This window comes from Talpa europaea (assembly GCF_964194135.1).
Source record: "Talpa europaea genome assembly, chromosome: 6".
Lineage (NCBI taxonomy): Eukaryota > Metazoa > Chordata > Mammalia > Eulipotyphla > Talpidae > Talpa > Talpa europaea.
The window spans coordinates 99,789,260-99,805,032 of NC_140072.1; the positions used below are offsets into that span (position 1 = coordinate 99,789,260).

The following is a 15,773-nucleotide window of genomic DNA, read 5'->3' on the forward strand; positions in this document are numbered from 1 at the left end:
ACTATTTTTTTTTTAAAGATTTGTTCACACACAAGTTGGGGTACAGGCCAGAGATGCGGGGGCAGGAAGAGGATTTACCAGGACAGAGCCAGGAACAGAACAGGCACACTGACTGAAATACACTGCTGAGAGTGAGAGGTGAGAGGTGAGACAGGAGAGGTCTACTGCACTATATGGGTTGCTCCCTGACCGGCCAGGGATCGAACTAGTGCTGCAGAGGCTGCGGACTGCTTCATAGTGTGGTGCTTAACCCCTTGCTCCACCAGGGAGGCCCTTCTGTACTACTTTTGATGTTATTTTGTTGCGTGCTTTTTAATTATTTTTCATTGAAATAATGACATATACCATCATATGTGATTCAGAGGTATATGTTGACATTTCTTCACACTACACTACCACCAAGGTAACCACAGTCCTCCACCATAGTCCATTGGGCCTCCATCACATTCTGCTCTCCCAGATACCCATCCTCACCCATCTCAAGTTGGTAGCTTCAATTCTACAGCAGATCTTAAGGGTTTGTTTTGGTTTAGTTTTGTCTGTTACTTTGTGGTTTCTCTACATTCCACTAGTGTAATCATCCAGTATTTGTCTTTCCTTCTGACTTACCGTACCTATACCATAATTCCCTCCAGTTCTATCCACGTTGTCTCAAACAGTAAAGAGCTCATCTTTTTTAATTCAAAATGATTTACATGAAATATTTAGCACACATCTTGTTTTTGTGCTTGGACATTTTCCTAGATTTTCCTTTATCTTTCTCAATTTTTGACATTTTGATATTACTGTCATATTTTAATGTACTGTTTCCCAAAATATCCAAAGCTAAATTATCACCTTGTTGGTCAAAGAATGGTGGTATTACAAGAGTTCATGTATTTTGATGTATTCTTCCCATGTCAATACATAGGATTTTTAAAAATATATACTTGTGTCTAAACTTAATAAATGAAGAGCAAAAAACAGTTCCATTGTGTATATTCCACATCTTCTTCTAATCCACTGTTATGTTGCTGAGCACCTAGATTATTTCCATAACTTGGCTATTGTAAATAGTGCCTCAATGAACATAGGAATGCATATCCCTTTGAATAAGCATGGTAAAATAAGCATGGTAAAATGCTTTACAATTTTGAGAAACTTCCATGTTGTTTTCCACAGGAGCTAGACTAGTCTACATTCCCACAACAGTGTACAAGGGTTCCTTTTGCTCTACACCTTCACCAACACTTGTTGCTTCTGGTCTTTTTGATATGGGCCATTCTCAAGATGTGAGGTGGGTATCTCATTATAATTTTGATTTGTGTTTCCCTGATAAGTCATGATGAGCATTTTTAATCAGCAGAAGTACTGAACCTCTCCTGTGGACTAAAGTTCTCTACTTCATATGTAATGTGCATTTAGAAACATAATTTATTTCAAAGTATCTTAATTAAAACTTGCAAATAAAACTTGCAAACATGGCTTCCTCACTAGGCTTCAATGTCACATTCAACAAGTGTAAGTATTTCCAGGAATTCTCCGGAGTTTATCATGAGATAGAAATATCTTCTCCAGTTCTACTGTATATATTTTCACTTTGTTACAGCTATTCCTTGTTATAAACTTAAACCAAATTTATCAATTTTACTCTTGTAATTTAGCTTTTGTTATCTTAAGAAATGCTCCCTACTTCAAGTTCAAAAGGTAAACTACAAAATGTTTGGAAAGTTTGCTTTTCATACTCTGAAGTTAATCCACTAGAACTAATCTGTCTACAATATAAAACAAGGATGTCATTTTATTTTTTTTCCAACACAAATAACTGTTCCAGCCATATCTTGTAATCTATGAATTTTACATCATCTCTGGCTAATACCAAGTTTCCAAATATACATGTTATCTCTTTCTGTGCTATCTACTCCACTTCATTAGCCTACTTATATTTTTAATTAGCAATATACATTATTTTTATAATGTAACAGAAAGTCTATGATGGGAAGGATGAGGGAGGAGGAAAAGGATGTTTACCCCAACAATTTCAGAGATATATTCTATAATGTCACAGAAGCTAGTAAGTCCACCGAAGTTAGTTTCTTCTATAAAAAAACTCTATAAGCAGGGGCTTCCCTGGTGGCACAGGGCTTAAAGTCTCAGCGCTATCAAGCTATCATGCTATCAAGCTGCCACTGCAGCTTGAGTTCCATCAGGCCAGGGAGCTAACCCAAATGGTGCAACAGACCTCCCCTGTCTCACCTGCTGCTCCCCTCAGCAGTGTCTCTCAGTAGATCTGCCTGTTCTGTTCCCCACTCTGTCTCTGGTGAATTCTCTCACCACTCCTACCCCGACCCCACCCCCACAGAGACCCCAGTTCTTGCATGCATAGTAAAATAAATCTTTAAGAAAAAACTATAAGCACTTCTGAAGTAAGACACTTCAATTAAAAACCATTCACAACAAAATAAAGTAAAAAAAAAAGTCACAAATCACTAGTGAGACAAAAGAATTATAACCAGATTTATATGCATACACAGTAGTGTACTGTTTTATTTTCGTATTTTTGTCAGTTTTTGCTTATAACCAGATCCTAGAAACACAAGTGCATGTGCATGCATGTACACACACTCAGCCACAATAAGAAACCACACTTAGAATGTGAACTCAATGGGACTAAAATATAGTAAGAAAAATAAATTAATATGAACTTCAGAGGCAAACTTCACAAATCATCATAGAGCTTAAGTTTAATTCTACTAACTCAGGCAACTACACACTATGTATTTCCTACCCTTGTGAACTTGGAACACATTTCCTCTGCTTCTTTTATCATATTTGCACGTAGCATATATTTTGCACATTTGGAATTGATGAATCTATCAGCTGTGTCCAAAGACTGCGCTTCATCCATCCACTTTGCAGCTTCTCTGAGATTACCCATATGCTTTAAGAAATGAAAACATTGAAAAATCACAATGCATGATTAAGAGAATATAGGTACAATATAAATGGGAAAAGTTTATAATGACAAGTTAGAAATATAGTAACTATTTTCCATCAAACTTACCTGGAACTCTAAATAAATTATAATTCATTTATTGAGAGCAGAATCACCAATTATACAACTATGCAAAATAAAACTCCTTAGGATTATGAGATTATTAGGAATAGGTATGTTAGAACTTACTTCCACAATAAAAGATAAATCTCAGAGTTTTTTAAGCTGCCGGATTCTTCAACTATTCAAAATCTTAATGAAAGTTTACCTTGTAAATTTTTGCTTTCATGTAGAATAATTCAATTAGTGTTGGAGTACTAGTAATTGCAGCATTAATATAATCTAAAGCCAAGGAATATTGCCCAAGTTTATCAAAGTGCTGTGCCAGGAAATACTGAACCCACAGTAGTGTTGTTGGGGGTTCCTTCTCTCCTTTCTCTGCAATTAAACAAATATAAAATTATTATAGAGACGGCAATGTAAAGCAAATCACATACTTTCTCCTTCCAATATATAATGAAATTAAGGATTATTAGAACAAACAGTAAAAACCCAGCAAAAATGACCAATTTTTGCAGAAAGAGGTTTGGATGTCATGTCATAAAGTTCGAAAAGTCATAGCCAGTTTCATAGGCATCTAAATACTATCTCACTCCAAAAAACCAGTGCTGGGGAAATGAGGTAAATCAATCTCATTTGATGAATTCTCCGAATGACAGCACATGGTCATAGGCCGAGGAAAAGGCAAGGAAAATAACATGGAAAAAGGATGTCACTATCATGGCGAGACTTCCATAGGCATAAAATGCAACAGGACTCAAAATTTTCAAAACCTCAACACTTAATGAGGGAAACCCAAAGTTGACACTAATGAAGAGGCTACATTCCTGACTAAATGGAATTAACCTTGATTATTTGACAAAAGGAGTCATACACAATTATCTATCTGAGCTCTATCCTGTTCCCTACCCTATTTCTTCAAGCTAAAGAGAAGATCAAGTTCTCAAAACAGAGTTCAAAAGGGAAGATATACAGATATAAAATAAGGTAGAAAGAATTACCCATAATAAAAAAGAAAAAAAACCCAGAGGTATGTAGAAAATCTGACCAAATGAGACAACAACAATGCAAATACAAATTAGCATAATTTTAAACACCAATAATAAATAAAGGCAAAGAGTGAAGTATTTCTCTTGTTCCTCCTATATAAACTATAATTCAGGAGAACCAAATATTTGATGGGGGGAAGTTCTTTATAAGAAGAATTCCATCTAAAATGCAAATGAAATTATGATTGAATTAAATAAGGGGCTGAATTAATGATCCTCAAGAAGACTAAAATCATTAATTAGGCTGACAGATCAATGACGGACTTTGGGCAGAACAGGGTGACACCTGAAACGTGATCAATCTTACCATCACATGAAGAGACACAACCAGAGAAGTTTTTTACCTCTAGACATGATATAAAATGAAGTAGAAAGCACCACTTATGCAGTAATATATGGAACCATTATCTAATCAGCCTATAAATTTAACTGCAAGTTTATAGGAAATGTGGGTGATATAAAAATATATTAAATGATACCATGAGATATCAGTCAAGCAAATTCAAAACATGGGAAATTCTGTCAGACAAATAACCTTTCAATAAATAGCATTTTTTGTTAAAAAGGGAGTGGAGATTATTGGTCAAGACCAATAGAATAGCAGATACATAACTATCAAATGTGTAGACCTTAGCTGAATTCAAATTCAAATAAACCAATTACACAAACAATTTGGGGGAAATTTGCATGTGGGTTACATTTAAATACTATGGTTTGCAAGTTTATTTTGTATAAGACAGTATGGTAATATCTTTTGCTAAAGTATTTTAAATAAATGCATACTGGGCCTCCCTGGTGGCCAAGTAGTTAAATCTCAACATAAGCACCACTATGTCCTGAGTTCAATCCCCAGCCAGATTATTGCTAACCCACATGGAGAACAGACCTCTCCTGCCTTCCCCGCTGCTCCTCTCAGCAGTGTATTTCAGGAGATCTGCCTGTTCTGGCCTCCACTTTGTCTGTCTCTGGTGAATCCTCTCACCCCCTAAATAAATCTCTAAAAAAATGTTGAAATAGATGCATGGTGAGGCGTTGATAGGTAAAATGTATCCCTGCTTTAAAATTATTACAGAGGGTCTCCCCTGGTGGCACAGCAGTTGAGTGCTGGGCTGCGAAGCTGCCTAGAGTCTCTGCGGGGCCGGTTCGATCCCCCGCCGCCATTAAGGGTACCATATGGCACGCAAACCTCTCCTGCTGCGCCCACTGCTCCCCTCAGCAGTGTATTTGTCAGTCTGCCTGTTCTGTTCCCCACTCTGGCTCTGGTGAATTCTCTCGCCCTCCCGCACTTCTGACTGTACCCAGTGCTTGTATAAATAAATAAATCTTAAAAAATAAAAATTTAAAAATAAAAATATTACAGAGAAAAAGTAGACAGAAGGCACTTTAAGTAAGACTGGCAAGAGCTAACAATAGAAGAAGTTGGGTGATGGTGGCACAGGAAAGATTAATTATTCTATTTACTTCTGTGTTATCATTTTATTATGAAATTTATTTCAAACTGACAAAAATAAAAGGGCAATGACACGTAAAACACACATAAAGAACACAAACTAAAGTTCTTTATGACAAAGTAATCTAGTGTTTTATAAATTAAGTTGCCTTGATTTACATATGCTCCTACAGAGAAATGAAGAACCAAATTAACAAGAGTTAAAACAATAGAACAGTAGAAAGATCAGAGAAGTAGGGATTCAAGAAAAATAGGTTTCCACTAACTACATGATGTCAAGTATGCTGTTCAACCTCTCTTATCTTTTTACTGTTAAAATAAGGTTAACTCCCACTTCACAAGATTATGGAAAACTTAAACATGACTGAAAGTGTTCTCATTTCATTCACTAACTACAAAAACTAGTAAATAGTTACCATTTAGTATGTACATCATAAACATAAGACAGTTTTATTGTAATTAAAAATGGATAGAAATGAATAATCAAATTCCAATTCAATTTAGCTTACCATAAGGACTAAAAAGGTCACACATTTTAAGAGAGGCTTCATAATTAGTAACAAGCTCCTGGATTATAGAAACCTGTTAAAGAAACATAGTTTTAAAACATCTTAATATTTTATTCAAGGTATTTCTATTTATTATGAACTAAATAAAATTTAGAAATATGCAGCTTATTTCAGAACTATAAAATGAGAGAACTACTAGGGTAGCTGCTTCTCCCCTTGCCTGGGGTGAAGACACAGAAAATACAGTCTTTTAACAAGAGTGAAAGAAAACCTCATTAACCTCAGCTCAATAGCTATAGCAGTAACAAATTAGCACTATTTACTACAAAACTTTTTTCCAATGCAATTATTAACAATCTACTTGCATTTGCTTCTTACTGTTAAATTGTGAAGCCATTACACATTCAGATTTTCTAAAGTGCTCTTGATTACAAAAAAATGAGATGATTAAAATATTCAGTGAATTGATGAAAAAACAAGGTTAAGTAAATACCTACCTCAAATTTAAATTACCTTATTTTTTAGTGATCATTCTGATAGATTTGCATTTCAATGCTAGGCTCAGTTAAGACTAAAATATTATAAACTACACTTAAATGTTCTATGCACTAAAAGTATCAAAAAAGTCACATGAATTAGAAATAGCAAGAGAAACAAAAAGTAGGTACAATTAGTTTTAAATATCTACTGAAGGCTTGAAAAGTTCAAGTGAAAAATAACGATTTGTTTATTATTGTTAGCAGCCCTAGTTAAAAGGCAGACAGAATTTGTACCAGATAAGATTATAGGTTTTCCTACCCAAATTCACTTATTAACCTAAAATTATAAGATCTGATACTCTGCTACTATTTTATAAAATGTGGGATTTTACAGTTTTATTATTTAAAAAAACAATAGTTTCTTTCCTTTCCCCAAGTGTCTTTATAAACTAACCGAAATCTACTACAGTTCCACTACCACTGAAGAGCAGACCATGTATCATAAAGTCCTAAACAGATTTTGTTATACATGGCTACAAAAAATGTATGTTCACGTCATACATCCCCTGTAATATTATGGTATGATCTGATAAGCTTAATTCTGAAACCAAATTAGAATCCCAACCTACAAAGTCCCACATTTTACAAAACAGTAAAGTTGGACCTGTATCTCACCACATGCAAGGTGTTACAAAGTCCTAAAAATAACACCTCAAACAATAAAACTCTTAGACAAAAATAGAAATGCTTTATGACACTGGATTTGGTACTCATTTCTTGGATATGACATCAAAGGCACAGGAACAAAAGGAAAAAAAATAGAAAAACAGGACTTCATGAAAATTTTAAAGTTTGTGCATCAAAAGACACTACCTACAGAGTAAGGAGGCAAATTACAAAACTGAAGAAAATAATTGCAAATCATCAATAAAGGAATAATAACCGTAATACATGAAGAATTCCTAATACTCAGCAACAGAAAACAAGCAATCTGATTCAAAAATGGGCAAAGTATATGAATAGACATTTTTCTAAAGGGCCAATGCGCACATGATACTGATCATTAATTACAGAAATAAAAACCAAAACTACAACGAGATACCACCTCACACCTATTACCAAGAACACAGAGAGCAGGTGTAAACAAGGATATGAAGAAACTGGAAACCTTGTATATAGCTGATGGGAATGTAAAATGGTGTAGTCATTGTGAAAACCAGTATGGCAGTCCTCAAAACACAAACAGAACTGCAAAATGATCTATCAATTCCACTTTTGGTTATCAACCCAAAATAACTAAAATCAGGGTCTCAAATAGATGAGTACCACCCCACCCCTGTGCTAATAGCTGTATTACTCAAAGCAGCCAAAATGTGGAAGTAACCCAAGTACCCGTTCACAAAAAAGGGACTAACAATATGTGATATATACAATGGCATATTATTGTCTTAAAAAGGAAGAAACATCTGCAATATATGACAACATGCATAAATCTTAAGGACATTAAGTGAAGTCAGTCAGTCACAAAAAGAAATATGCTGTATGGTTGCATTTGAGGTACTTAAAGCAGTCAAAATCATATAGATCAAAAGTATAATGGTGACTGCCAAGGGCTGAGGGGGAGAGGAAAAAAGGGAAGGTATTGTTTAACGATACAACATGAAGAGAGTTATGAACATGGCGGATAGTGATGGCAACCAACAATGTGGATGTGTAATATCACTGAACTGTACACTGAAAAATGATGAAGATGGTGCATTTGCTAAGTATGTTTTACTACACACACACACACACAAAACAACTAGTTCTCAGCGTGTGAACCTCATACCATTAATATCATCAACTTTGGCATTAGCATTACCCATTACCCATAGTTTGTTAGAGGTGTAAATATGGGGGTAAAACCCAAGACTGATAGAATCAGATCACTCTGGATCCACCAACCTCTTTTGAGCTGATTAAGCTGATTAAAACTGTTGCAAAAAAAAACTATTATAAAGCAAATTTAAATAGGCATTTTTAACTCACCATGTCTAATACCACCCCATCAATCTCACTTAGAATATCTGTAACTTAAAATATTCTTTTCTAGGCTGAGAAATGCAGTACAGCAACTCCTCATTTAATGTCACTGATTGGTTCTTGGACATTGCAACTTAAGTCAATAATATATAACAAAACTATTTCCTCAAATGATGCCATTTTGTTCAATGTCATTTCCTCATGACATTGTTGAAGGGAAAGAAATCCCAGATGATGCTAAATAAGAGGAGCTTATTCCAGAACCTTAATTGCCTAAATTTAAGGCAAATCCTTTTTTAAATCAATTTACAATGCCATCTACTGGCAACTTCAAAAACTGCAGCTAAAGCTGGTTTTAAATAAGGGTGTATCTTTCCATCATTAGAGGGTGGAAAAAATTAAGTCAGTTTTAATAATAAAGAACAGTACAACAAAACAGAGACTGATGTTACCTATAATTCTTCATAAAGTAATGCAAATATTACTGAATAAAACAGATCTTCAGCTTCAAAACTTCAAAACAAGATTTGAGATATGATAAAGTACACATGAAATCTTATACATAAAAAAAAATCTTAAAGAGCCATGGCCTTTGTGATTCATTCATTAAGCATAGTTCTTGATCCAAAAAAAAATTATATTAGTGTCATTAACTCAGTAATTAAGTGAAAACAATTTTCCAAAGTTGTTTATGAAAGTTAGTTGAAGGAGTTTTATTTCGGCATAAGGTCCCATTTCAATTCAGATTTACTTACAAATTATACATAAAATACAAAGTATATTCAACTCCTTTCTTGTAAAACTTATTATGCAATGGCTATTCTTCTAGAAAATATTTTGCCACTATACCATTTAAAATCAAGAAAGCCGATCTACCTAAGTAAGGTATCGCAGATCAATAACTTAAAAGCTTCAAAATTAACAGCTTGAATTATGTGGTGTAATTTTTCTATGGGCTGAAACAATCTCCTTTTTTTTTTAACCCAAATTAGAAACTAAGCACAACAGTGTATCAACAAGGAACAAAAGTACTAGATTATTTTTCAGTAAATGTACAATTACTAGTGGGATTTCAATTTTGAAGGATCTAGTTACAAAGGTAAGTTACCCAAGAACTATGACACTAAAATAAAACACCAGTAATTTTCTGTACAGACAAGATGTGAAGGGTGGGGTAAAGTGAAGATGATCAGTTCTTGACACCATCTCTGAATTCAGCACTAAAAAAAAATTATCATTTCATTAAAACGCACAGTAACTCCAGAAACAGATTCAGGTAATTGCTCAAGCAAACAAGTGATGGAGTCACAATTCCAATCCAGGCCTCATTCCAAGCAATGCTCTTTATTCTATACCAGCATTTCCCAAAATGTGATACACATGAAGAATACAAGACAGGTAATTCACCAACTTTTTGAAGTTAAAGTTTATGTGCCATATGAAAAATAAACTAGCACAAACCTGTAGCCTTTATAAGAAACAAAAATGTCATCAAATTTAGCAAGAAATATTAAGTAAATAACACTACAGTATTACTTATATTTGGCAAAAATCATACGGGGATTAACAAATGAAATGTCATTAGACATTATACTATATTGCTTTTTCTAGATAGGAAAAAGCACTTCCTTTTGTTTGCTCTCCCAAAATTTAAAACCATTTTAAAATAAACAAGAAACTAATTCAAGCACCTCATTACAATTATCATTTTCTCAAAATGCTGCCTGGTAGGTTCTCTGAAGCCTCTGTAAATAATGCCTTTTTGAATTTTTTAAATTAGGATTATTTACTATTTTTTTCCCTTTCAGTGAGAAATTCATGCTTCTCACAAAGAAATCTAAATGTAAACAAAAAGGAATGAAGCACTCACTCATGCTACCACAAAGATGAACATATTACGTTACATGAAAGAAACAAGGAAAAATAACCACATATTTTCTGATTTGTTTTTAGAAACATCCAGAATAGGCAAATCCATAGACATAGACTAGTGATTTGCCCCATGCTAAGGAAGATGGAATGATAAACTTGTCTAAAATAATACTGTGGTGATTGATGTCTGGACAACTCTGAATATACTAAAAATTCCTGGATTTTGAATTACACTTCAAAACGTACATTTTATGGCATGTCATCAATAAACCTGTTAACAAAAACAACTAATAAAAAATACTTGGAAAGGAAGCTATTTTCTGAAAATAAAATTATATTTTGAAGGTAGCTAAGGATATAGTACAATTGCAAAAAAGTATTTTAAAAATGTTGTTAATAAAAAATAACAAGAAAAGGAAAATGCCTTTAGTATTTTAAATTGTGAGCAATTTCCAGAATTTTTTCTCTGTTATCTTTTTTGTGGTGAATATAAGTAGTTGCAATAATTTTGAGTATAAAATTTTGTCCCCCCCACTCAACAATTTCATCAGCATTTACTGTGCTACTGAATACTTTATTATCTTCCTTTTTAAAGACTGCATAGTGTCATACCAAAAATCATACTTCTATTGTTGAACTTCGCTTTTCTAAGTTTTCACTATTTAAAAAGCATAGATATCTTTTACACATAGCTTTGGTTAGGGTTATTTTCTTCCACAGATTCTTAGAAAAATTAATGGGTATACTGTGTGAATGTTTTGTGGTTCTTAATAAACACTAATACATTGTTTTCTGTAAGGTTACAAACACAAATTTATATTGACGCATAGAAATGTGTGCAAAAGGATCAATATACAACTCACCAACTTGGGTGGTAATGTTAAATATCTTCCCTTTTCTATGAAGATGGTAATTTTGGATCACTACTGGAGGGATTTTATTTTTAAGTGAAAGCAACTTGTGGAAATTGTGAAAGTTCAGTGATAGTTCTTTAATATATTAAAGAACAAATTCTTTAATATATTTATCATTTGCTGCAAGACAGTATTTCAAAAACAGTATTTTTTTAAAAGATTTATTTATTCATGCATACAAGAACCAGAGTACAGGCCAGATGTGCGGGATGGTGAGAGGACCCACCAGAGACAGAGCGGGGAACAGAACAGGCAGACTAACTGAAATACACTGCTAAGGGGAGCAGCAGACGAGATAGGGAGAGGTCTGCCATGCCATATGGGTATCTCCCCAGCAGGGATCAAACCCGCATTGCAGAAGCTGCGGACAGCTTCACAGTGCTGGCCCAACCACCTACGCCACCAGGGAGGCCCCTCAAAAACAATATTCTAATTCACATAATTTCTTTATTATTTCTGTAATTTATCTCATCTTTTGACAAATGTTAACTTATATATTCCACAGAATTATAGGTAGACATTGTTCTACGTTCTCATGTGAATCAATCATTATTTCTCAAAAAATAAACTGTACTATTATTGCAGCCAGATAACACATACCTCAGACATAAAAGAATGTTAAGGTTTTTACTAGATATTTACTAGACGTTATCGGTTGTTCCATTTAATTTATGAAACCTGCTGCCACAGGGAATGGAGTGCCAACATCAATTCTACTTATACCTGATCTTGTTTTTACTATTTTACTCTTTACAATTATTGCTAACTTACAAATTATTATGGGTCAAAGCAAAATAATTGACATTTAACTAAAAATGTTTTGGCATTTCTAATAAAATATATTCTTTACACACTAGTATCTTCCTAAAAATTCTTTAACTGCCCCCCAAAAAAGGTTTTAGATTTGAATGAGCAATGATTGCTTGGAAATAAAAGTATAACTTGTTTTCCATTAACTTTTAATTACTTTTCTAGTTTAAGACCAAGTACCTATTTTGTAATTTTAAAAAACACAAAAGTATCACTCCCTTCTAAGAACTAGCTAAAACTATCATTATTTATTAAAATGTATCCTATTAGTTAAAACTATTATTAGTCCTTTGTAAACAAATGGCATTTTAATATTGCACTGCCTCAATTAACTACACTCTTTTAAAAAGCAGGGATACCAAAATTTAAAATATGCAGTCACACTATAAAATAACATAATCAAAAAATAGCTAAATACAGACCTCTGGTGATATCAAATTTAAAATCCTACTACACAAGTATATGCATAAAAATACCTTTACTCTTGGCACTTTTACAAAGTCTTTACTCTGCAAATCTCAGGTTAACATTTCTTTTGATAGTACTTATCATATACTCATATAATTTGATTATTAACACTAACGCAAGTAACATTACTAGAATAGAGAGCATGATTAAATCATAGCATTTGTTTAATGGAAATCTATGTAACTGAGTTTTAAAAAGACTAAAGTAAAACTGAATAAAGACCAAATTTTACCTTTTCTGTATTGTAATATAAAGATTTCAAAGTAGTAAACAAGGGTGGACAACCTTTACTGAAGTTAACCCTCAGGAACTTATCCATTCGTTCTCTAAATTTTTCACCTAGAAACAAAAGTGTATTTTGTTATATTTTATTGATGCAAACGGTCTTAAGAATAATTTTATAAATAAAACTCCCTTACAAACAATTATCCCCCTATTCAATTTTAAACTCCAGAAGTCAGCACTATTTTTTACCATAAAAAGTATTACACCAAATATCTAAGTTTGCACTATATATTCCCCTAGATATCTTCAAATTATCTTCAAAGAACTCTTAAAAAGATAGGTAAACAAAAATGATTGTGCAGCTTTAAATTGAAAGTAAAAGTAACCTACTATCCATTATAATCCCCTTAGCAAGTACCTGTCCTGATCTCACTTACTCAGTCCTGCTATCTACAGACAACTCATAAAGCACTTCGCAGATCAGGCAAGATTCTACTATAACCAACAGTATATTCAAACACTGATCAAGATATCTCTTAAACACTAAAATGGCATTTACAACTGTTTTCTGAATCAACTAATGACTTATTCCAACATTCATTCATCCCACAAGCATGTATTAAGCTCCTACTATGTGCCAGGCACTGTCCAGATACAGTGGCTATTAAGAGATCAAAACTTTTTTTTAACCCTGCTCTTACGGAACTGTTAACATTCTACTGGGTGAAATATACACTAAGAAAACAAAACATGTTTATGTCTCAAAATAAATAAATAAATGTATGTTATTAGACTGAGCCCCTGAAGCATTCTAACATTACATTTAATAAAAATACCCTATTTGCAAAACCAAGTAAATAAGTCTCCTGAATGCTTACAAAAAAAATGTATGGCATCACTTTCCCAAAGCATAAAAAAATTGAAAAAATTTTTAATTTTAAATACAAAGGTTTTAACTCTGATAAATTAACTTTTTGACAGGAAACTTTAGCATATGAGGATACTGATTTGTCCACTTTTTAAAAAAAGAGACATATATGTCATGAATAACTAAGACATGTATATTATGAGTAACTGCTGAAATGGGTTATTTTAATTTCCTGTGCCTAACTGTACTAAACAAAATATGCACGATGAGCATAATTAGATATAGTAAAACTCTGAAAGAAAAATTTAAATTTTGAAAGGAAATTTTATTAACTATAAAAACAGGCTCAACATTTACCAAACTATATTTACTACAGAGTTTTATTCAAATAATTTCTGCTTTTTTTATTGGATTATATATAAAATATAGGTCTGTTGAAAACCACAGATTACAAAAAAAACAAAATTTCACCCTGGTTTAAAAATACAGCATTACTTCCTTAAAAAATGAAGCAGTTTCAGATATCAAATCCTACTAGCACTTCCTCTAACATAAAGCAAAAGTCACCAATTTTGTGGTAACAGTAAGAGATGCTGTTGCTTAGTGAAATTTATATTCCTCCACTTACTTTGTATATGACACAGTAAGCTGGGCAAATAAGCTGTCCATTAAAAATCTCATTTTCATGAGGCCTCCCTGGTGGCACAGGGGTTAGGACGCAACCTATGAAGCTATCTGCAGCCACCATAGCACGAGTTCGATCCCCAGCCAGGGAGCAACCCACATGGCGCAGCAGACTTTTCCTGCCTCGTCCACTGCTCCCCTCAGTAATGTATTTCAGACATTCCTCCTGTTTTGTTCCCCACTTTGTCTCTGGTGAATCCTCACACACACCCCCACACACCTCTGTCCTGTACCCCAGTTCTTGTATGCATAAATAAATAAATCTTTAAAAAAAATCTCATTTTCTGCATTGTAAGATGAGAGAAACACCAACACCATTCTCAAGCATACTCTTCTTTGGCTCAAACAAGGTAAGGAAAAAGAAGCAAGCAGAGTATGAGGCACATAGTAACCACTCAATAAATGCTGTCTATCAATTTATGACTGGGTATCTTTCAGCTACTGTATTTCCACAGTTAATCTTTACCATGTTCGCTATCATTTACCACGAAAAGTAGCATTTTATCTTCATGTCAGAGGCTACTCTAACCTCTACTTTCTGGTCAACTTTCTTCAGTCTATTAAAATCATACTGGCAGATTTGATTTGAAAGACAATATCCCCACTATCAATTACTGAACGCCTCTTCTCCTATTAAATAGTTGGTCAGAAAATGAGAAAGGAAAGGAAGATCCATATGTGCCGGTAAGGGACTGAACTCCAGACACAGAGTTAAGTGAAAAGAAAAATCAGGAAAGGAAAGAGAAAAATATAATTACATAAAAACACCCCCCACACATATTTGCTTGTATATGCAGAGTGTTCTGGAAGAATATTTCATCTACTGGTAAAAATGGCAGTTTCCAGGAAAGTACACTTAATAGCCAGGGAACAGAAACTGGAAAAAAACTTTATACTTAAAAATTCTTTGTACCCTTTTAATTGGAACTGTACAAATGTATACCTAAACAAGAAGTCCACACATAACTAATAAACTGCTCAATTATACACCATATCCCAAAAATACTATTTACCTACCTTTAATTTTTTTCTTTATGTGTAAGAACCATCTCACAGAACCACCTTCCTAGTTATTTTAAAATAACAGTACTCACAGTCTTACTTTTGCAGGAAGGTGACCCATCCATCAATCATTATGTGATGTGATTTACAGCTACAAAACAGGTTAATCTGACTATAAAGATGCTATACTTTTTTCTAGATAGGTAGGACAGCTTCATATAAAAATTGATTTCCCAAAAACCACTACTAAAATAACATGAACAGCAAACTCAGACTATATCTGATTCACCTGAAATTATTCTAAATAATGGAGTATGCTCTCAGTACAAAAAAGAAGTAATTATGGGCCTCCCTGGTGGCGCAGCGGTTGAGCGCTGGGTTGCGAAG

General features: G+C 33.6%; 1 protein-coding gene across 1 annotated transcript in view; it reads right to left on the bottom strand.

Moving 5' to 3' along the window:
* NAA16 (N-alpha-acetyltransferase 16, NatA auxiliary subunit) overlaps positions 1-15,773 on the bottom strand; it is a gene marked incomplete at both ends in the record, with an annotated part of 56,883 nt that overhangs the window by 16,729 nt on the left and 24,381 nt on the right. The window contains 4 exon segments of the mRNA XM_084234894.1: positions 2,768-2,920; positions 3,243-3,412; positions 6,043-6,115; positions 12,840-12,946. Of these exon segments, the coding sequence (XP_084091020.1) occupies positions 2,768-2,920; positions 3,243-3,412; positions 6,043-6,115; positions 12,840-12,946 (503 nt within the window).